Source organism: Leopardus geoffroyi, chromosome C1 (assembly GCF_018350155.1).
Source record: "Leopardus geoffroyi isolate Oge1 chromosome C1, O.geoffroyi_Oge1_pat1.0, whole genome shotgun sequence".
Taxonomy (NCBI): domain Eukaryota; kingdom Metazoa; phylum Chordata; class Mammalia; order Carnivora; family Felidae; genus Leopardus; species Leopardus geoffroyi.
In genome coordinates, this window is record NC_059328.1 from 98,981,649 (window position 1) to 99,004,140 (window position 22,492).

The window sequence follows — 22,492 nt, forward strand, 5'->3', positions numbered from 1 at the left end:
CACTATAGTTTTTTATTTGCCCTTCTTCCATAATAGGTCAAGAGCCACCTGAGGGTCTCATTTTCCTGTGTCCACAGCATCTATCCCAAGACCCAACCTCTAAGTAACAGACAAATGACTGATTGATCAGCATTCAAGACCCTGAGTCAGGGAGTGACCTGCTCACCCTGTGGAGGGGGATGTTTCTGGGTCATTTTTCTTGTCATCCCTTAGAACGGTGGGCAAAATATATACATGACCACAGTTCCTCTGGGTTTTTAGCAGAATGGGGTGGCCCTTACATGACAGGTCATGAGCTTCTAATCCCTAAACATGTCTCAGGTGTTTCAACTGGGGGGTAGCAACTAATAACTGTAGAATGAAATCAACTTAATAGATTGGAATCAATATTTTTTTTAATGAAGACAAACAGAATAGACTAGAACAGAAAGAATAAAACAGAAGACAAAAGAATTTTGTTAAAAACCCAAGTATTTCTCCAAATAATAATCAGTATTGTCCCATGAAATCTGTGTTTCCGTTGTGTATGTGTCCCTGAGTACTAGGTTGTGGTGAATTATGACACAGAGACACCAGAAGCCACCTTCCTGAACTGGCTGGAGGAGAGGAGCCAACTGTCCCCTGCACTGTCCACCCATGGCTGAGACCTCACTTCCTGTGGACATTGGCTGGGGGCTGTGTCCTTGCCTCTTATCCCCCTAAAGCCACCGCGCTGGAACAGGCAGTGTACTTCCCTTCATGCAGGTCTCAGGTCCAGGGAATTCAGAGGACAAAATAACTGTTTTGACTATGAAGAAAATGTAGAGGCTTAAGTCACTCTCTTTCTACCCATGGGATTCATGGAATCAGTTTTGTCCTGGACCCTGAGAAAGAGCCTGCACCTGACAGGTACCCCCAACACCCCCAAAACCTCCCTCCATTCCCACCCCTCACCTCCATCCTCACTAAGGGAGCATGGTCTCCTGCCTGATCGGGGCATCTGCATAAGTAGTGCCTCCCTCCAGGGCTATGCCCTTCTCAACCGTGAGTGTGATACAGCTGGCCTCACCAGGTCTGGGCCCGCGGCAGAGCAACTCTAAGGCAGACTCCAAGAAATCCTCAACAGAGTATCTAGCAGCTAACTGAACACTGTCTCATTTGGTTCTAGCAATATTGCAGTGCAGGGGCTAAGACCACCTTTGCCTGCACTAGTTGGGTGACCCTGGGCAACTTACCTTCTCTGTGCCTCAGCATCCCCCTGTAAAATGGGGATGGGAACTGTACCTATGTCACAGAAATACTGTAAGGATTAAACTAGCTAACATATACAAAGTGCTTAGAACCGTCTCTGTAAACAGTAAGCATTCACTAAATCTTAATTATTGTTACATAATTATCTCTTAAGCATGTATGATGGTTTTTTCTATATTTATAGATGAGAAAATGAGACCCAGAGGAATTAAGCAATCTGCCCTATGTCATGTGCCCAGGAAAGGCAAAGCCAGAATATAAATCTAGATCTCCCAACCCCAAGTTCTGTGTCCTTTTCCCCTAAGGATGCCCACCTCAGCTTTAGCACCCTGCAGGGCATCAACTATGTCCCATGGGTCTCTGCCAGGCACTCTTGGATCAAAGGGGCGTGAAGGGATGGTGAGCCCAGGGGAAAGTGCCTTCTCAGGGCCCTAGGTCTTTGCGGGAGATACATTCTTGGGGGAGAGTGTGTGTACGTGTGTGCATGTGTAGGTGTGTGTGCATGTGTGTTTTAATATGATGGGGCATCAGAAATGGGAAGTCATTGCTGGTACTGGCATTCTTTTTGAGTTCCAGGCTGCCAGACAGTGATGAGCATATAGGGTAGGATCTTTATGCCTTCAATTAACTTTTTCAGTCTCTCAATAACTGAGTATGGCAGTTTGAGACAGAGACAATGATATGAGCGAGGATTTCAGGGGCTGAGTAGCAGCTATGCTATACGTCCTGGTTTTTTTTCCAGCCTGCAATGTTCCCATAGATAGCACAAAGATCTAAAAACTGTTCCTGCTTTCTCTTTGCATGCAACCCACAAGATGAACGTCCACTTGCAGCCCCCAGGATAAGCCTGAGACAAAACATAATGGTAGTGGCGATATTTTCTAAACGCTTAGTTTTTTGTCAACCTGAGCTCTCTGTAATGACCAGACCGCCACATATAAGTGCTCTGAGAATAGGTGCTTGTATGATGATCGGGAGACACTGAGGATTCTGAAGTACTTTTTAAAGTATCCAACATATTTGACTATATGCCACATGGCTTTCATGGAGTTTATTTGAATCTTTTTTATGAGTTTATATGAGTTTCATACATGGTAACTCTCGTAATCACAATATTTGATCAAGCTGAGCTTTCTGAGGTGCTAGTTAACAAGCTGCTGTAATTCTCAAATGTCTCTTTCCGCAGGTTTGTGCCTGGGCTGGACACGGGGCTGATAAGGGATCTTGGTGACTACTAGAATTCCTGGCACTCAGAGGTGCTCCTGAAGTGTAAGTGACCTTACACTGTCCAGGAGGCGCTGCAGAAATTGGCCCTGGAGCCCTCACCAAGGATTAGAGGATGGGCCCCACAGTGCCAGGCTTAACAGACAGGCCATGTAATGCAGATAAAACAAGAACTGACTTCAGCATCTGCCCTGAACTCACACCAAGAACTTTCTGAGGCAAAAAAAAAAAAAAAATTCCCGTTAATTAGTGAACGTGCAGCTAAAGATCTTCACACATGTACACTGTGCAATGTTGACTGAACCCAGATCACAAGAGACAAAGATCACTTAGTGATATTCCCCGGCTGACCCATGGAGAGAAGCAAGGTCAAAAGCCTCCTGTCTCTCCAGGATTGCGGCAAAAGTTCAGGGAGCAGAAAGTGGGGAATTAGCACACCGAATGAAACCAAAATCGTCTCTGAATGCATTTCACCCAAGACCACTTAACAAACTTTTAAAATTATCTCAGAAAAATAGTTGCTGGGACTATTGCCCTTGAAAAACCAAGAGGACCATCATGGGACAGATTTTAAATCAGACCCATGCATTGTGCAACACATTCGATTGTCCCTATTTTAGGAGTCAGGCCCCACCCTGCGTTGTTCACACACCCCAGCTTTGCAACAAAAATATCTTCAGATTCACATGAGACTAAAATGCAGCCGGACTTCAGGACACAGTCTCCGCTCCTGCGTTCCCACATCCCCAGGCCGCTGGCCAGCCCGTGCTTGCTGGGACAAGGTGGTCAGCATGCCCCCTGCTTACCTCCAGCACAATTTCTTTCAGTTGAAACTGTTTCTGCGCGACTTTGTCTGAAGACACGGGCTCGTGGTAGTAGAGGCAGAGCAAGTCGTATTTCTTCAAAACCTGCTTGAAGTTCTTCTCAGTGAGGCTTACCACGCGGTCCTTGCCATCATACGTGGGGAAGTTGAGTCCCTCTTCTGCCCTGCAGGAGGACAGCAGGTAGACCCCCACGATGAACAGGTGCGTTCTCTTCATCTGGGAACAGTTTTCGTTTCACTTTCCCAGAAAGACTGAGGGCAGGCAAGTGGCCGGAAGACTCTCAGAGGTCTGGTTGCAAGAAGCAGGGGAGCAGAGAGGCAGATTTGGTCCCTCCTCTCTATCCCTCCTGGGCCCGGAGGACCAACTCTCCACTGCCTGGGCTCCAGCTACTAGTACTCCTGGGCACAGGACACAGGCGTGCGGAGACTGAGGGCCGGGCCGGGCCAGGCCCCAGATACCTCGCATAACTGGGCCCAGCCCCTGTCTCATCAGGAACTCCATTTTTAGGATGCAGTTGTCTCAGGCTAAAAATAAATCATGCAATGAATAAAAAAAAAAGTTAGATATGACACTGTTGAGGGATTCGCTGATACAGTTTGTCAGAGGGGTAGCAAGGGAGGAGGCAGGAGGGAAACAGGAGAACTCGTGCACAAGGAATAAGGAGGACAGCAAGGTCAGGGAAGAGAAACTCAAGAAGGAGGGAGAAAAGATGAGAGGGGAGAGAGATGGGACCGTAAACGAGACAAGCTAGTGGAGACGTCTGCATGTACACAGGGCCACCCAGGCCTCGGAATCGTTCAATTAAGGAGAGAAGTCAGCCTGTCCCCTCTGGGTGGGCTGCCTGTCCCCCTACCTACTCACTGCTCACACAGTCCAGTACAGGCGGACTTCACGCTCTGCACCTGCCTTTCCCTGCCCCCCATCCTCTCTTCTTGGGAACTGGGCCCCGGGTGGCCTCTGTGCCATGCTCACATGGCCCTGACAGGCACTGGGCAAGGGATACAGGGACACCCTCCCTGTCAGACCCCCCGCCCTGGGGCCTCAGTTCCTCTCCTTCCACCCCTGCCCACAGCTGAACACTGCTGACACCAGGAAGACCCATCTCCATTTTAAAATAAATTTAAAATACTTTAAATAAAGTAAAAGTTCAACAGTCTTCCTCAGAAACTCTCTTAGATTAAACTCTCTTAGATTATGACAGACCATCTCTGTTATATCTCTTTTTTTTTACCTTAACCCCTAATGTATCATTTTTGTCCCTTTCCTCTTCATTAAAGACAGACTGGTACACAGAGTCTGGAAGTTGGACAGATGACAGCTCCAATCCCCGTTCTGCCTTTTTTTTTTTTTTATTTTTATTTTTTTTTAATTTTTTTTTTTTTCAACGTTTATTTATTTTTGGGACAGAGAGAGACAGAGCATGAACGGGGGAGGGGCAGAGAGAGAGGGAGACACAGAATCGGAAACAGGCTCCAGGCTCTGAGCCATCAGCCCAGAGCCCGATGCGGGGCTCGAACCCACGGACTGCGAGATCGTGACCTGGCTGAAGTCGGACGCTTAACCGACTGCGCCACCCAGGCGCCCCTCCCCGTTCTGCCTTTTAATGGCTGGATGCACTTTGAAGCGTCACTCACTCTCTCTGGTTCTCAGTTCCTCCCCCTGCCTTGTCACATGACGATAATTATGACTATATTGTAAGGTTTGGAACACAGAGATGGAAAAGCATTGTACAAAGCAGGTGCGTGGTAGCTATTATACTTACTTCATTCTCACTGGAGATGGTGGAGCATAGGTTATTATAAGACTTGTCAGTTTCTAATAATAGTGGTTTGTGAATCCTTTCCGGTCCACTTTCTCCTTGAACCAAGCAGGCAATTGGGGCAGAGTTGATAAGCGCTCATTTCACAGGTGAGCTAACTGAGATTCAGAGACATCAGCAACTTGTCTGAAATAGCCTTCCTAACTGCCAGTGGGAGGATTCCAGGTGCTGCTGGCTGCTTTAACTACGACTCAGGGCAATTTCTTAAGTGGTTCCTCGACCATCCTTTCTGGTCAAACAACAGCCCAGTCATGTCTTTCCACTCTTTAGAGTGGTCCATGGCTCTTAAAATTTGGACCAAAGTTTTGTCTTCCTTTGGTTGGAAAATCGGCTTTGGAAAGAGTGAGGACTCACTCATGCACAACACTTACAGAGGATTGAAGGAAAAGAGGTTTGTCACCCTACTCGAGGAAGACCAGGCCCCTCCTCTACATCCAGAGGGCCTTATGCTGAGAAGTAGGGTGACAAGGAGCTGTCAGGACACTTTCATGTCCAGGAAGCCAGGACCTTGAAGAACCCATCAGTGAACACGCGAAAACCTTCAGTTCTTTCTAAAGGTGAATTCTCTCTGCTTTTAAAAATGGAGCCAAAAATAGCCATTCTAAGGCGTGGTTAACTTTCCAGGTCATTGGCAAGCACCTGAGATCTCGGCTTTCTGTAGAAAATTTCCCAGGAACAAGATTTCCGAGTGAAACAATGTATGTCTTGTCTTTTCCAGGTCAGTTTCCCAAACCTGTTCCCATTGTCTCAATCTCACAGGGTTACCTTTATTTAGAATATGCCCCACTTTTCTTAATATGAAAGGTTTTTAAAATTTTACTGAAAAATTTGGAAATATTTAAAGTCAGAGTCTTTGAATTTCTTGACTTGAAACTGATAAAAAGTACCAAGGAAAAGAAATACATTTGGAAAATGTAGTTTAAGCCTTCAAGTCTGGCTTTAGACCAACTGCATGTTAACAGAGAGAAGCTCTAGTGTGGAAAGTTCCAGTCCCCAGATCCTGGACTCTACTGGGGGCTTTGCAGCCCAGCCCAGAGGACACATGCTGTAGAAATCAGGCTTCTCACTGTCCACGGTCTATTTTTTAGGTACCAGTCATTTCTCTGGCTGCTTATATTTTCCTCTTTTTGTTTTTCCTTTGCATTCTTGCTCACCAGCCTTAATTAATTCATTTTGTAAACAGGGAATGCTTCCGGACATTTCTGAGTCAATTTTGTATCTATTTACGAAATCAGCCCTCTCATTCGGGTTTTAGCTGCTGCCCCAGTGTGTCACCCCCACACACTCCTAGTTTGTGATTGTGCAGAAGTGTGTGTATCCTTATGTGCCTGTAGCATTATTTTCGTTTCGGTTTGTTTAAACCGGAAGGGATAAAACAAAAAAAAATGCAAATAGATGTTAATTATTATCACAATGCAGGCCCGTTGTTCTTGCCAGTTCTCCACTTTGTGAGAGGGCCCTACCTACAGTCCTTTAATCTAATCTAACCCCTTTCAATTCTTTATTCTCGTCAGGTGCCAGAGTGATTTTGCATATATTATTTAATTTGATCTTTACAATAATTTATTTCACAGATTAATCAGGACTTGAAGCCATGGTCTTCCCTCTATTTGTTAATTATATTTTCATTGGGCATCTTCTACTTACCAGACACTTCTCTGGGTACTGGGGACTGGTCGCTAACCTGATTTTTACATGAGTTTATAACCTCGACAGACGATGATCACACAAGCAAAACGTAAACGCGGGGTGTGCGCACGCATGCGCAAGCCCATGAAGGTGTAGGTGTGCGCGCATGGTGTGTGCATACGTAAGGGCAAGTAGAGGCACATGCTCTGAAGAACAACGGAGAACAACGGAGAGTCCGAGACCGTGGGTAAGTGGAGGCACCTTTGGACGGGTGGTTGAGGAAAGCTCCTCTGGGAGGGGACGTGGGAGCAGAAGAGAGGGGAGCCGGGAGCAGGCTGCCCAGGGGGAAGGCGCGAGCCTCCATGCTCCAGACCTGGGGGACTCCACCAGCGGAGGGCTGTGTCCGCCTCCCCCTTCTTCCGCGCTCAGACTGCACCTCCCAGTGAAACATGTGGATGGGATCTCAGCTGCACTGGAAGGTCTACAGGGTAGAGACCCCGTCTGAACGACCCGGAGGCGGCCCAGCGAGAGAGCTTCGACAGGCGGCTGGGGGACCTGGGTTTGGGGCTGGTCTGACGCAGCCTGGCAGTGCGACCTCGGTCAGGACTCCTCCCTCCCCTCTTGGCCCTCATATTTCTCATTTGTGGGGGGGAAGGGTCAGACTCACTGGTCTCCCCTGGTCCCTTTTTGGCTCTCAAATTTTTAAATTTGCTGAGGCTCGTAGAGGATTTTCTTTTACCAGGATAGGCCTTGGCACAGCCCTCAGGTTTGAGAAGTTTGATGACTGACTGCCTGCGGAGGAGGGTTTGATGGGCGTGACTCTGGACGAGTCCGGGCTTATCTTTCTTCCAGGACTTCACTGCCTCCAAAGGTCCCTTCTTTGGCTAAAATACTCCACCCCGTGGATAAAGCGGAGCATGGCATCTTTCTTTCTTTGATCCGGTTCTTCCCTCCCAGTGGGCTGGGCCAGTGGCCCGGGAAGTCAGCCTGCTGGCCTGATAGTCCCAGAAGCGCTTGTGTCTAGGGCCCGGTGCTCCCCACTCTGAGGCTTCCTCTGGTGGATTGGAACAGGCCTGGATTCAGGCCGTCCCAGGAGCCTTCTGCCCAGCACCAGGAAACTCCTACTAAACAGCACCGAGCAGAAAAAGACTAGTGCTGGTTGAAAAAGAGCCCCAAAGTTTACCAATAATAAGTCCCAAGTTGTAACTAATGACACGTCGTCAGGGAAGCGCCCAGTGTAGACCCCTGGCTGACTCACTGACCTTACACAATAGTTCTCCTTGGAAACATTTCTATCCTGGGGATTTGTTTCCCCCAGGTAGAATGAGCCTTAAAGTAGCCGTATAGTAGCAGATTATTGTTAACAGTAATCCTCAAAATCAGCCTGGCCTGTCACAGTTCTCACTAAATAGTCATTAAGTAAATTGGAAGCACTTAATTTGTGCTAGGCCTTATTTTAAAGTGCTTTACAGGGGCACCTGGGTGGCTTGGTTGGTTAAGTGTCCAACTCTTGATTTCAGCTCAGGTCATGATCTCATGGTTTGTGAGTTTGAGCCCCCACATCAGGCTCTATGTTGACAGTGCAGAGCCTGCTTGAGGTTCCCTCTCCCTCTCTCTCTGTTCCCTGCTTGTGCTCTTTCTCTCTCTAAATAAATAAGTAAACTTTAGAAAATTAAAAGAAAAAGTACTTTACAAATTTAACTCATTTAGTCTGAATGCTATGAAGTTGGTAATTTTAGTATCCCCGTTGAACAGATGGGTAAACTGAGGCACTGGGAGGTCAACTATAGGTGTAGTTATCCCCATTTGACAAGGGGGGGAACTGAGAATCAGAGAATAAGTGATCCTCGAAAGTTTATTCAGCCATTAAAAGGCAGATTGGACAGAAACTCTCATCTGTCCAGCTTTCTAGACCCTGTGCCAGTCATTTACGAGAATGTATGGAATCACATATTATCTGTTCTTTATTTTTTTAATCTGGCTTCTGCCACTCAGCATAATTATTTTTTTAGACTTGGTCATGTTGTTGCATATATTAATACCTCTCATTTTTATTGCCAACTAGAGTTATATTGTATCAATATACACAGTGTGTTTATCCATTCCATATTGGTAGACATTTGGGTTTTTTTCGTACATAAACCCTTAAATTTAGGTCTGTGATTTGAGTTAATTTTTTAATAAGTAACGGTGTGAAGTATATCAAATTTGTGGTGTTTTGTGTGTATGTGTATGCGTAAGGATATCCAATTGGTTTTGCACCACTTAAAAAGTCTGTCCTCCACTGAATTACCTTTGCACCTTGTCAAAAATTAGTTTTATGTATACCTATAAGTCTATTACTGGGCTCTGTTTTGTACCTTTGATCTGTTTATCTTTTTAAAATATCGATACCACATAGACTTGATAATTGTAGCTTAGAGTGTTTTGAAATCAGAGTAGTTACCTTCCAACCTCCTCTTTCAAGTTGTTTTGTCTTTTCTAAGTTCTTTTCATTTTGATGTGAACTTTAGAATGAGCTCATCAAGTTAAAAAAGCTCATCAGGATTTTGATTGTGTCAAATGTATAAATCAATTTGGGGAGAACTGACATCCTTACAATACTGAGTTTCCTGGAACATGAATGAGCAAGGTAGATCTCTCCATAGATTTAGGTCTTTAATAATCTTTCAGCAGTGTTTTGTAAATTTCAGTATATTGTCAGATTTACTTGCAACTATTTCATGTTTTTGATGATTAAAATGATAAGCTTTTAAAATTTTGATTTCCGTTTTTTGTTGATAGTATATAGAGATATACTTGGCTTTTGTATATTGGGCTTGTATCCTATAAACTTGCTAAACTCAATTTTGAGTTTCTGGAAGCTTTTTTTATGGACTCCACTGCATCTTCTGCATAGTCATGTCATCTGTAAATAGAGATCATTTCATTTCTTTATTTGAAATTTTGATGCCTTCTGTTTCTTTTGCTTGCTTCATTGCACTGGCTGGAACCTTCAGTACCATGTTGATAGACATGGTGGGAGTAGATATCCTTGCCTTGTCTCTGATCATCTGAGAAGAGAGTTCAGTCTTTCAGTATTAAATATGACAGTAGCTATAGATTTTTTTTATAGATGCCCTTTATTAGGTTGAGGACGTTCATTTTTTTTTTTTAGTTGGCTGAGAATTTTCATCAGAAATGGATATTGAATTTACTTTTGGGGATAGGTGTTGAAAATACTTTTTCTGCATCTATTGAGATGACCATATGGTTTTTCTTATTTACTTTGTTGATTTGGTGAATTACCAAATTGATTTTCAAAGTTAAATCGACTTTGGATTTCTAAGATAAACCCCATTTAGTCATGATACACTGTCCTTTTTATAAATTTTGGATTAAATGTACTAGAATTTTGTTTAAAATTCTTGCCCCTTTGTTCATGAAGGATATTGGGCTGCACTGCTTTGTGAACATCCAGATTGCACATCTGTATTTTCCTTCTGCCCAAAGGACTCCCTTTGCCATTTCTGTGGTGTCAGTTTGTTAACAATTGTTTTAGCTTTTGCCTGTCTCTAAATGTTTTCATTTTGCTTTTGTTTTTGAAAGATATTTTCATTGGATAAAAGTTCTAGGCTGTCAGTTTTTTGTTTTTGTTTTTTGGTTTTGGTTTTTTTTAGTACCTCAGAGTTAGTCTGCTGTCGTCTTGCTTGCATTGTGCCCTACAAGCTATTGCTGTCATCCTTGTCTTTGTTCCATTGTACATAATTTTCTTTTTTACCTCGGGCTGTTCTTAAGATGGTCTTTCAATCCTTAATGTTATGCCATTTGGTTCTGACTTGCCTTGATTTAGTGACTTGGTGATTTAGTTTTCTTCATGTTCCTGGTGTTTGCAGTTTGCTGAGCTCTTTGGAACTTTGAGTTTATATTTTTCATCTAATTTGTTACATATTAAGCCACTATTTCTTCAAATATTTTTCTGCCTCCTCCCCTCTGAAGAACTCCACCCATACAAATAGAGTCACTTGGGTTGCCTCACAGCTCACTGATGCTCTTTCCATTTTCTAAACTTCTTTTTTCTGTGTTTCCTTTTGGATAGTTCTATTGCTGTGTCTTCAAGTTCACCAGTCTTTTCTTCTCCAAAATACAGGATTTGTTAATCCCAGCCAGTGTATTTTTCATCTCAGATATTAATAGCTTTCATTTCCTAAAAGTCTGGCTTCACTCTTTTTATGTCTTCCTTGAATTACTTTTTTGAATACATGGAATACAATTATAATAATTATCTTAATGTCCTTGTCTGCTAAGTCTAACATCTGTGTCATATCTGGGTCAGTTTCAATTTTCATCATTATGGGTCTTATTTTCTGCTTCTTTGAAAAAGCCAAATATTTGACCTGATGCCAGACTTTGTGAATTTTATCTAATTGGGTGCTATGATAAGTCTTCTTGAACTTTGTTCTGTGATGAAGTTAATTTTTTGCGGGGGGGGGGGGGATCGTTTAGTCTCCATTATAGCCTCAGTATTAAGGTATTTTTTTGGCAGGACCAGAGCAACACTTGACCTGAGACTAATTATTCTCCACTGCCAAGGCAGGATTCTTCTGAGCAGTCTACCCAGTGTCTCACCATTACGAGGTTTTTCAGTTTGGCTAGTGGAAACTGGCCTTCTTAGGCCATATGAGCACTAGGTACTGTTCCTCCTAGTCTAATCCTTTGGAAATGTTCTTTTGCCTAGTCTCATGTATTCTCCTTCTATACATGCACTCATCAGTATTCTGCTCAGGACTTGAGAAGGGCCCTCAGGACTTGACCTTCATGGTTCTCTCTCTGTGCAGCTCTCTTCTCTGCTGCAGCGGCCTGTGAACTGTGGCCTTCTTGCCGACCTGGGCCCTCAGCTCCTCCTCCTCAGTGCAGAGGCCCTGCTCTGGTTATCCTTCTCTGTGCCACCACCTAGAAGCTCTCTCTGCAGGCAGTATATTGGGGCAGTTGTAAGGCTTACATCATTGGTTTCCTTTCTCGGGGATCACACTCTTTCATCGCCTAATGTGTAGTGTCTCAAAAACTATTATTTCCGGTGTTTTTATGGATTGTTTGCTGTTGTTTCAGGTACAAGTGTAAACTGGTCTTTGTTACTCCATTTTGGCTGGAAGCAAAAGTCTTGGAAAATTGAAATTAAGCTATGGGCTGTACAAACAAAATAGACAAAAACTGTTTTTATGATGTGATGTTGATCATTCTCATAGTTTGCAGTTAGCTCAATTAGTTTTTATAATTTTTTTTAGTTTGTTTCTAAATAGGAGAGCTAAAGCTAAGATTATGTTAGGACGCAAATAAGAAAAACCCAGTGCAAGCTGGTTTAGCTTGTTTTACTGAAGTGGGGAGGGTTGTAGGGTTGGTATGATTCGTCTGCTTGACAGTGTCATCAGGATCTCTTCTGTTTCCATCTCTCTGTTCTACCTTCTCGTGTCTTCGACCATATTCTTATGGGCTGTGCCTGGTTCTTAAGAGATGACTGCCACCAACTCCTGGGCTCCATGTTTTCTCTTCCACTTCCAGGAGGACAGTGTGAGTTCTTTCCCCCCAGAAACCACCAGGAACCATCTTCTCCAATTTCTGAAGTTAAAATTAGGTCATGTCCCCACTTCTGAAAACCAGAGTCCAGGGGATGCACTTATACTGAATCACTGAGGCTCTGGTGGGACCAGCTTCCCCCAAAGCCCTGGACTGCCAGGAAGGCGTCATTGTCCAAAGTCAGAGAGGAATGGGGGGAAGCAATCACAGTGTCCACCTGGGTGAGTGCGTCAGGCTGTGTGTAAGCTCTTTGGGACAAGTAATACAACATAGTAGTCTCTTTAATCCTAATAAATGAGCAGTTAAATTCACTATGATAGTATATTTCGGACTCTGACTTTAGAAACGTTGGCTGTATCTGGATATGTGAATTGGGATTTAGGTTGAATAAAGTAAACTCATGGATTTATGAAGATACATTTGTAGAATTAGTTAACATTCATATGCTTCCTCTTGTGTCTTAGCACCAGTGTTCCTTGTATTTTTGGTCTTTGCACAATAATGTGTTGTAGGCACAGGTTAGAAAACATGATGACTAAGAGTAAAGATAATTGAAAGTGCTGCGGTAGCCCAGACTGCTGTGGCAGCTGAGTGATAATCTGAGTGCCTGAGTCAGGAGCTGGCCTGTCTGACCCCACTAAGGGCCATGTGTACTCCTATTTAATTGGAGGCTCTCAAGCAGTTTTATTTTAAGTGGCAAGATATTTAAGTTATTATTTTGGGTACTTATAAAAAAAAAAGGAATCTTTGTGCCGTTAATGTCATGAACACTTGAACACTTGGAACACTGTCACAACCCACCCCGACCACCCCCCCCCCCAGCTGACAAGTGCTAGAATAGATCATCTTTAGGGCTCACCATTTGCCAAACACTGTTCTGAGTGCGTCACAGACAACAACAAATATATATCCTCAGATACCTCATGAAGTAGTCCCTGTGATTATCCATAGTTCACAGATAAAGAAACTGAGGCACAAAGAGATGAAATTCCCTTGCCCAGTGCTACGCAGTAGTAAGCGATGAAGCTAGAATCTGAACAGCTGGGTTTGATGCTCTGGACGGTGTGTAATTAACCACTACACTCTGTTAAGGGCTTGGGGCAAATTTTTATATAAGTAATGGCTTTTTGCTTCACAGGTATCAGTAAACCAACCTAAATATGGGATTTTGAGCAGAGGTCCCTGTATTTCACATTGAGCTCTGAAGTCAGGAAATGTGATTGCTAGTGCCGTCAGTTTTTCTAAGGTCTAAGTCCAGAAGGCCACATCAGTGGTTCTCAACCAAAGGCAATGTGACAACCCAGGAGCTGTTTGGCAGTGCCTGAATACCTTTTCAGTTGTCTCAAGTCACAGGGAGGGGATTGGCGTGTACTGGCACCTAGTGGACAGAAGCCAGTGATACATGAAACTTTCTACAATGCTCAAGACAGGTCCCCACAACAAGGAATTGTCTGTTCCCAAAATGTCACTAGGGCTAAGGTTGAGAAAACCCGGACTAGACCAAAAGATTCCTGCTGATGTGCTGATCGAGACTCCCTCCATCTGGACATTACCCAGCATTGTGGTCTTTGTGACTTAAATAGCAATGGTCTTCATCTTGCTCACAGAATCTGAAGAGTATGTGAAGAACCTGAAGAATTGGTTCCTTGTTTGGTATGTGAGCACTGGCTTTGCCTCTGTCTCTAGCCTCACGGCTTGTTGTACAGCTTGTTGCTCTTTATAGCTCTGTCTCCTTGCCTCACAGGCTGCAGGATAAGTTTAGACCGGGAAAGACACCCTGTCCTTAACTGTTCCAAGACAAGCCCCCCCAGCCTGCCTGGTTCTTTTACCTTTCCTGTGGCCCTTTGATTAGTCCTTCTGCCTGTCCTGTTTGCTGGGTCCTTTGGTGGTAGCCACCCATTCTCTGAAACTCCCTGATTATCCCCATTCAGGACACAACCAGCCTGCTAGAGCGAGATGCTGAGTGTGTGTGAGATGTTGTCCTGTGGAGAGTTCTCAAGTGCTGAGGAGGGTGTGGACACATGACCAAAGAGGAACATGGGGCAGAGCCTTCTGCTGTTGTTGCGGTGGCACCCTGGGACTTGTGCTCTCAAGAGCAGGAATGACATCCTCTAGATCATCATCTCAGCAGTGTTCTGGGAACAGGCCACTGTGTCTTGCAGTGTATGGTCTGGACTTGTAGCATCCAAAAACATTCCTCTGCCACTCCTTCCGAACGCAAAGGGACTGCTAATCCTTCCTCTGACTCATGACTAAAACCAGCTTCCAAAGCAGTGAGGTTCTAAAACTTGAAGGAGGGGCCTCATGGCCACAAATACCTCTTCCATCTGTTTTCTGCTCCCAACAAATTCCTGCCCATTCAGTGAGCATTATCACTCAATCCCGTTTTATAGGTGATCGTTCTTACACTCAGAGAAGGTAAGTGACTTTCCTGTGGTGACACAACTAATAAGCTGGATGGTCCACATCTATGTATTTCAAACTCCCTACTCTGTGGTAGGTTGTTCTAAGAAATTCCATGGCCTTATTAAGTACCGGGAAGGACCAGTCAAATTATTTAAGGGTCTAAATGACAAGAGTAGGTCCCAGTAAAAAACTCAAATGGAGCTTCTAGACATGAAAAATAAAATGTCTGAAATAAAAAGTATACTGGATGGGATTAAAAGCAGATTAGTCATTGAAAAAGACAGTAAAAAATCAGGAATTAGAATAAGGGGAGGGATGAGTAGGCAGAGCAGAGGATCTTTAGGGCCGTGAAAATACTCTGTATGCTGTTATAATGATGGATACGTGTTATTGTACACTTGTCCAAACCCACAGACTGGGCCACACCAAGAGTGAACCCTAATATAAACTGTTGACTTGAGGTGACTGGGGGTGTCAGTGTAGCTTTGTTACTTATAACAAATGTACCACTCTAGTGGAGAGTGTTGATAACTGGAGAAGTTATGCATGTGCAGGGGGGAGGGGGGGATGTGGAAGTTATCTGTACCTTCCCTTCAGTTTTGCTGCGAAGCTCAAACTGTTCTAAAAAATAAGGACTTTTAAAAAATACAGTGCTAGAAAACCTCTTTGATCTTGGCCACAGCAACTTCTTACTCAACACCTCTCCAGAGGCAAGGGAAACAAAAGCAAAAATGAACTACTGGGACCTCATCAAAATAAAAAGCTTCTGCATGGCGAAGGAAACAATTAGCAAAACTAAAAGGCAGCCAACAGAATGGGAGAAGATATTTGCAAATGACATATCAGATAAAGGGTTAGTATCCAAAATCTATAAAGAACTTATCCAACTCAACACCCAAAAAACAAATAATCCAGTGAAGAAATGGGCAAAAGACATGAATAGACACTTCTCCAAAGAAGACATCCAGATGGCTAAGAGACACATGCAAACATGCTCAACATCACTCATCATCAGGGAAATACAAATCAAAACCACAATGAGATACCACCTCACACCTGTCAGAATGACAAAAATTAACAACTCAGGCAACAACAGATGTTGACAAGGATGCAGAGAAAGAGGATCTCTTTTTCACTGCTGGTGGGAAAGCAAACTGGTGTGGCCACTGTGGAACACAGTGTGAAGGTTCCTCAAAAAATTAAAAATAGAACTACCCTACGACCCAGTATTTGCACTACTATTTATCCGAAGGGTATACAAGTGCTGGTCCAAAGGGGCACATGCACCCCAATGTTTATAGCAGCACTATCAACAATAGCCAAAGTATGGAAAGAGCCCAAATGTCCATCGATGGATGAATAGATAAAGAAAATGTGGTATATATATATATATACATACATACAATGGAATATTATTCGGCAATCAAAATGAATTAAATCTTGCCATTTGCAACTATGTGGATGGAACTGGAGGGTATCATGCTAAGTGAAATTAGTCAGAGAAAGACAAAAATCATACGACTTCACTCATGAGGACTTTAAGAGACAAAACAGATGAACATAAGGGAAGGGAAACATAACATAGAAACAGGGAGGGGGACAAAACAGAAGAGACTCATAAATATGGAGAACAATCTGAGGGTTACAGGAGGGGTTGTGGGAGGGGGGATGGGCTAAATGGGTAAGGGGCACTAAGGAATCTACTCTGAAATCATTGTTGCACTATATGCTAACTAATTTGGATGTAAATTTAAAAAAATAAAAAAACAAGTTTAAAAAATGCAAAAAAAAATACAGTGCTAGAAAAAATTGGGTATTTATTTATAAGGGAAAACGGACCTCAAACCTCACTTCATACCATACACAAAAATTAAATAGACTTAAACATAAGAGCTAAAAAATAATAGTTTTAGTTATGTGGGGGAAAATATTTGTGTCTTTGGGTTGGGCAAAGATACTATTAAGAAAATAAGAGCCACAGACTGGGAGAACATTTTTATAAACCCTATATCTGATAAATAACTTGCATTCAGAATATATAAATAACGCTGACAACTCAATAATAAAACAACTCCACAATAACAACCCAGTTGACAATTGAGCACAAGATTTGAATTGGCGCTTCACCAAAGACAGGTGAATGGCAAATAAGCACATGAGAAGGTTCTTAACATCAGTAGTTGTTAGAAAAGCGCTTATCAAGATCAGAGTAAGAGATCACTACACCACCTGCTAGAATGTCTAAAATTAGAAAGACTGATCACACTAAGTGTTTGAGAGCAAATGGAACAGCTGGAATTCTATATTCCTGATATGCATGCAAAATCGTAAGTGCACTTAGGAAAACCTTTATGTGGTTCCTTTTAAAAAATGTACACTCATCATAGAACACAACAGTCTCCTAGATATTTATCCAAGACAAGTGAAAACTTACATCCACACAGAGACCTATATACAAATGTTTACAGCAACTTTATGCATAATAGTCAAAAACTAGAAACCAAAATTACGAATGAATGAAAATTTGTGGTGTTATTCACGTGATGTATACTATGTTTCATCAGTAAAAAGTAACAAACTACTGATGGATGCAATAACATGAATACATCTCAAAAGCATTATGCTTAGCAAAAGAAGCCAGATACAAGACTGCTTACTGTATGATTCTATTTAAATGAAATTCTAGAAAAGTCAAAACCGTAGCTGTTAGTTTTCTAAGAATTTTATGAGATGATTATTAAACACTGCCAATATTAAAATAATATAAACTTACAATTAAATTACATTAAACACAAAGTTAGTAAATACTCATAACTCGTAAGCTTTCTGGGGCTCCTGAGTGACTCAGTTGGTTAGGCGTCCAACTCTTGATATTGGCTCAGGTCACAATCTCACGGTTGTGGGATCAAGGCCCACATCGGGCTGTGTGCTGACAACCCAGGGCCTGCTTAGGATTCTTTCTCCCCCTCTTTCTGCCCCTCCCCTGCTTGCATTCACTGTCTCTCTCAAAATAAATAAAAAATATATATATTAAAATTCATAAAGTTTCTAATTATTTTACTACAGTTTATTAACATATATGTTCTTGAGATTAGATCTGTTGTATTTGTATGGTGGGAATGCTATGGGAATTCTGTGTAATGTTGCTGTATTGCACACCTCTTTCCAGCTCTGCATTCAGTGACTGTCATGCTGAGAGCAGGAAATTGACCATGGTGGGAATAATTACACCATGGAAATTGACAAATGAAAAATCAGGGTTTTGTTTGATTCTTCGTTTTTCAAGGGAGCAGTTTTAAAACGTTTTCCAACACACCACTGAAGGTACAGACAGGAGACCCTTTCTCCTGGAAAGGAAAGAATGTACAGGTTGGAAGAAGAGGCCTTTCTGGGGGAGTTTGAATTTGAACTATCCCTTGAAGAATGGCGAGATCGTAGACGAGCTGAGAAGGAAGGAAAGGGCATGTTAGGCAAGGGAGACAAAACAAAAGGCAAGAGACAGCCTAGTTTGGCTGGAGTGGAGGCTGTGTGCAGCCTTAATGAGCAGTAATGCTTAAACACACAACGGACCCACACTGAGGAAGGTTCAGAATGGCAGATACAGTGGACATCTGCTGTTTTTCCTTTCCTTTCCTCTTTTCTTCCCTTTTCGTAACAGCCACATTGGAGCCAGCCATGTGGCTCCGGTGGATTCTACCCATCACAGAGGATACCCTGCTTTTGTCCTGAGCAGTAGATCCCAGGGAGGGATGCCCAGCTTAGGACGGTCCAAGCAGAGTCCTCCCTTTGATGTCTTTTAATGGACGTGGTATGTCAGTGGGTATTTTACTCTTGTCTAATTACTAAGCTTGAAGAATGACTGTCCAGAACTGATGCTGCTTACTTCAGGAGGTGATAATGGGATCAACACATAACAGAAGCAGAGATAGAAGGAAGAGAGAGAAGTTTTGAAAGTTGCTTTTAGATCAGCTCCTCCTGTCCTTGAGGTTGGATATGTGAACCAATAAATTCTCCTTTTTTTTGCCTAACATGGATGAAAATTTGTTTTTTGTCCCTTGCAAACAGACATTAGTGAATAGTACGCCGTGATCAGGATTTTATCATCATGTATGCTTTTTTTTTTTTTTTTAGTTTATTTATTTATTTGAGAGAGACAGAGACAGCACAAGTTGGGAAGGTGCAGAGAAAGAGGGAGAGAGAGAGAATTCAAGCAGGCTCCTCACTGTCAGTGCAGAGCCCGACGTGGGGCTTGATCTCACCAACCATGAGATCATGGCCAGAGCCAAAACCAAGAGTCAGACGCTTAACCTACTGAGCCACCCAGGTGTCCCTGTCATGTATTCTTTATTCCTGAAGACCTGAATTTATGTGTATAAGAGCAAAAAGGAAGGGCCCAAACCTTTCACAGACAGGTGTCCTGCTGGGAGAGTCTTAATTCCCACCTTTTATGCAGTCTTAGAGGGCGTTCTTGCAAATGAGGTGATCTCTCCAGCTTGGAACAGGAGGGACCTTTGAGGTCATCTAGGGCAGAGGTTTGTTTTGGTTTGCAGACTGTGTCTTTTCAGCTGTTGGCTTCCACAGTGCCTCGTGGATTGTTAAGGACCCTGTAGAAAAGTTCTAGGCTCCCTGCTCCAATGAGAGAAGCTTTGCTTTTTTTTTTTTTTAAGTTTATTTATTTTGTGGTGAGGAGGGGCAGAGGCAGAGGGAGGGAAGGAATCTGCACTGTCGGGCGCAGAGCCCGCCACGGGGCTCCATCTCCTGAACCGTGAGATCATGACCTGAGCTGAAATCAAGAGTTGGACATGTAGCCAATTGAACCACCCAGGTGCCCAGCAGCTTTGCTTTTTTCTATTGGGTTCATCTTTAGACTTTATTTGACAAAAGGCTTCCACAGCTTAAAAGACAGGAAAACAAAGCAAAGGGATCGAATCCAGTTCTTTAATGCCCTTATGGGAAAAGTGAGGGTGATGGCCTGTCCGAGACATACAGCCATCCAAGTGGCAGGCCCAGCATTGGGGCCCGCAGGCTCTGGCTCCTAGGGGGACACTGTCCTGCCTGACTTGCTGGGTCTCTTAGACTTTGTTTCCACATTACCCCACGTGAATTCTTCTAGAGCCAGTACCCTGAGGTCAGTGTGCAAAACACCATCTGCCCCCTATTTCACATCTGCCCCCTACTTCTAAGAAATGTGTGATTGCCTAGGAATACAAAGTCTGTGAGGGAAGACAGGGTTAGAATGCATTCCCATTGAATGCAGTGCACTGCTTTACAGCATCTTCCATTTCTGAGCACTTCACAACAAAAATGATAAATCACAAATTAGAATCATACCTTGTACAGAAACCACACATGCAGTCTAATATAGACCGAGACCTTGAAGGTAGGTGGTCCTCTGGTCACCTTCTGCACACAGCTGGAACCCTCCCTGCCCTCTCTCATCAGTAGTCCCTTCACTCCTCCTCTAGCACCTTCAGGAGCAGGAAGTGCAGTACATCCGAAACAGCTGTTTCATTGGCAGACAACTCAGGTTATAAGTGCTTTATAAGCAGATAAAGGTTAAATGAATTTAGTGAGGTTAAACCAGTTGAGATTGAGCCTGAATCCGCTTCTGAATAATGTTTCCCCTTTTCCCTGATTTGACTGGAAACCATATGCAGCCAGTCCTGACCCCACCAAAGCCTGACAAAAGGTTATCCCGTACTTTGACGTTTTGATACACCTAAAGTAGCAATTTCAGTCCCTTCATTTCCTAGAAAGAACAGAACGAGGTTTCCAAATCCTTTGCTACTCAGAGTGTGTTTGATGGACTAGCAGGTCAAAACCTGGGAACTTGTTTAAAATGCAGACTCAACCCACCCCAGGCCCAGTGAATCAGAATCCATATTTTAACAAAACCCCTACGTGATTCCTCAGCCCATTAAAGTTTGAGGAACGCTCTTGCAAATTGCAACCACTGGCTATAAGGAAGAATGGGGAGAGGTTCTGGCTACCCTCTGTGACACAGAGGTTGACCTGCGTTTTGAGTGTTAGTGACAGATCCTGACCGTCTCCAGCACTCCCTCTCAGGGACCAGTGTGGGAGTGTTTATCAGTTTCCAGAGTTTCTTTCTAAAATAAAAGTGTTGGTTAACTTCACTTGCCCTAGCTGGACATGAAGACATGCCTGAAACCTGGTGTGTAGGGCCCTGCCTTGATGGTTGGAGCAACTGGCAGTACTTATGGAGGCCTGTTTTGCTAATGGCAAGTCAGCTGGAAGCATTTTGGTTTAGGATGGATAGCACGTTGTTTCTACCATGCTGTAGCCTGACATGTCATGTACACTGAAACTGTTTTCTTACGAACTCAAACCCCAGAATCCTCCAAGGAGTGAGCAGAGAAGAATGCTGGAAGGAGAATCCATGCAAAGTGTGTGGGGGGGGGGGGTGGGGGGGGGGGGGGGGGTGACTACTGAACAAGAATTCTTAGAAACTGTTCCCCGGTGTTTCACCTCACTTGGGATTCTCACCCTGGGGTCCATCAGTTCCATTTAAAATTCAGGCTCAAGGGTAGACAAAAGTGTTTCTCCTGGTTCTTCATAACAGCTGAGACAATCTGACATTTTCAAAAAGAATTTAACTAAACACTAAGGGAGAACAAAAAGGAAATAATAGCAGACAATACAAATAGTGAGTTTCCAGAGCACTAGTTTCTGATCCTAAAATAACCACATGCCGGTCTTAAGGATGGTGTAATAATTTGCATTATTGTTAAGCAAATATTCATTTCTTACCCTTCCCACTGTGTGTGCAATATACATCCTTGTCACATTGGTGTTGACTTTCACCATGTGACTTTCTTTGACCACTGGAATGTTAATAGACACAACATGAACAGAGGCCTTAAATGTGCTTGCATGGCTTGCTTTTGCATCCAGTGATCTGCCGTGACAAGGACATGCCTTGGGTAGCACTGAGTCTTCAGCCTGGATCTGAGCATGACACATGGAATGGGCCCGAACCCAACCTGAAGCCAGGAGCTCTGCTTGACCCACAGCCTGAAGCAAAGCCTCCCATGTAGCCCATTCTAGATCAGCTGAATAGCAGAAAAACTGTAGACCATGAACATAAATGCTAGTGTGGTGATGCACCGAGTGCCGAGCTGACTTGTTTTTCAGCATCATTGTGACAATAGCTGACTGATACGGATGATGCAGTGTCACAGGCCCTGTCCAGAATCCCTTCCGTGGAGCAAGTCCTGCCCATCTCACTGGCTGCTACCCACAAGCTATAGCAGAACCTCTTGACCTTGTTCCTGTTACCCAGACAGCAGGGTGAAACACAGGACCTGCCTCCAGCCCCCTTTGGAGGGTGACATTTACCATCCTACTCAGGCAGAACCTCTCCCTCATCACCCACCTCCATAGTAGAAAGCAGCCTTACCTTGCAGCTAGCCTGGCCCTCTTCTGTTGACCTAGAGTGTAAAACGTCTGAGCCACACAATAATTGATGCAGTGAATAGTAAGACCTACTTGCAATTGCAGAAGCCTTTTTTTGCCCACCTGTCCCAGCAGCTTGGAACGCTCCTCTTTCCCTTCCACATGGAGTGAACCCTACTTGTCCCCTCAACTCTCAGCTCCAGTGCCACTCTCTCAGGGGCCTTTCCCAACTGGATCAAGTCCCCCACGGCCAATCCCATAGCTCCTTGCTTCTTCATGGCACTCAGAGATGCCGTTTTACATTTACTCGTGGGAAGATTTGTTTAATGGCTGTTTGCCCCCCAGACTATAAGCTTCAGGAAAGCAAGGGTAAGCTTCGGGTTGTTTTTGCTCA

The 22,492-nt window shown here is 43.7% G+C and overlaps 1 protein-coding gene and 1 long non-coding RNA gene across 2 annotated transcripts in view; one reads left to right on the top strand and one right to left on the bottom strand.

Moving 5' to 3' along the window:
• CASQ2 (calsequestrin 2) overlaps positions 1–3,760 on the bottom strand; it is a 65,064-nt gene extending 61,304 nt beyond the window's left edge. Inside the window, exon 1 of the mRNA XM_045478767.1 lies at positions 3,261–3,760. Coding sequence (XP_045334723.1) covers positions 3,261–3,494 — 234 coding nt within the window. The 5' untranslated portion in view covers positions 3,495–3,760. The remainder of the gene's footprint in view (positions 1–3,260) is intronic.
• A 3,128-nt stretch (positions 3,761–6,888) lies between these two features.
• The window catches only part of LOC123598517, a 60,893-nt gene continuing 45,289 nt past the window's right edge, over positions 6,889–22,492 (top strand). Inside the window, exon 1 of the long non-coding RNA XR_006712660.1 lies at positions 6,889–6,973. This is a non-coding gene — a long non-coding RNA (uncharacterized LOC123598517). The remainder of the gene's footprint in view (positions 6,974–22,492) is intronic.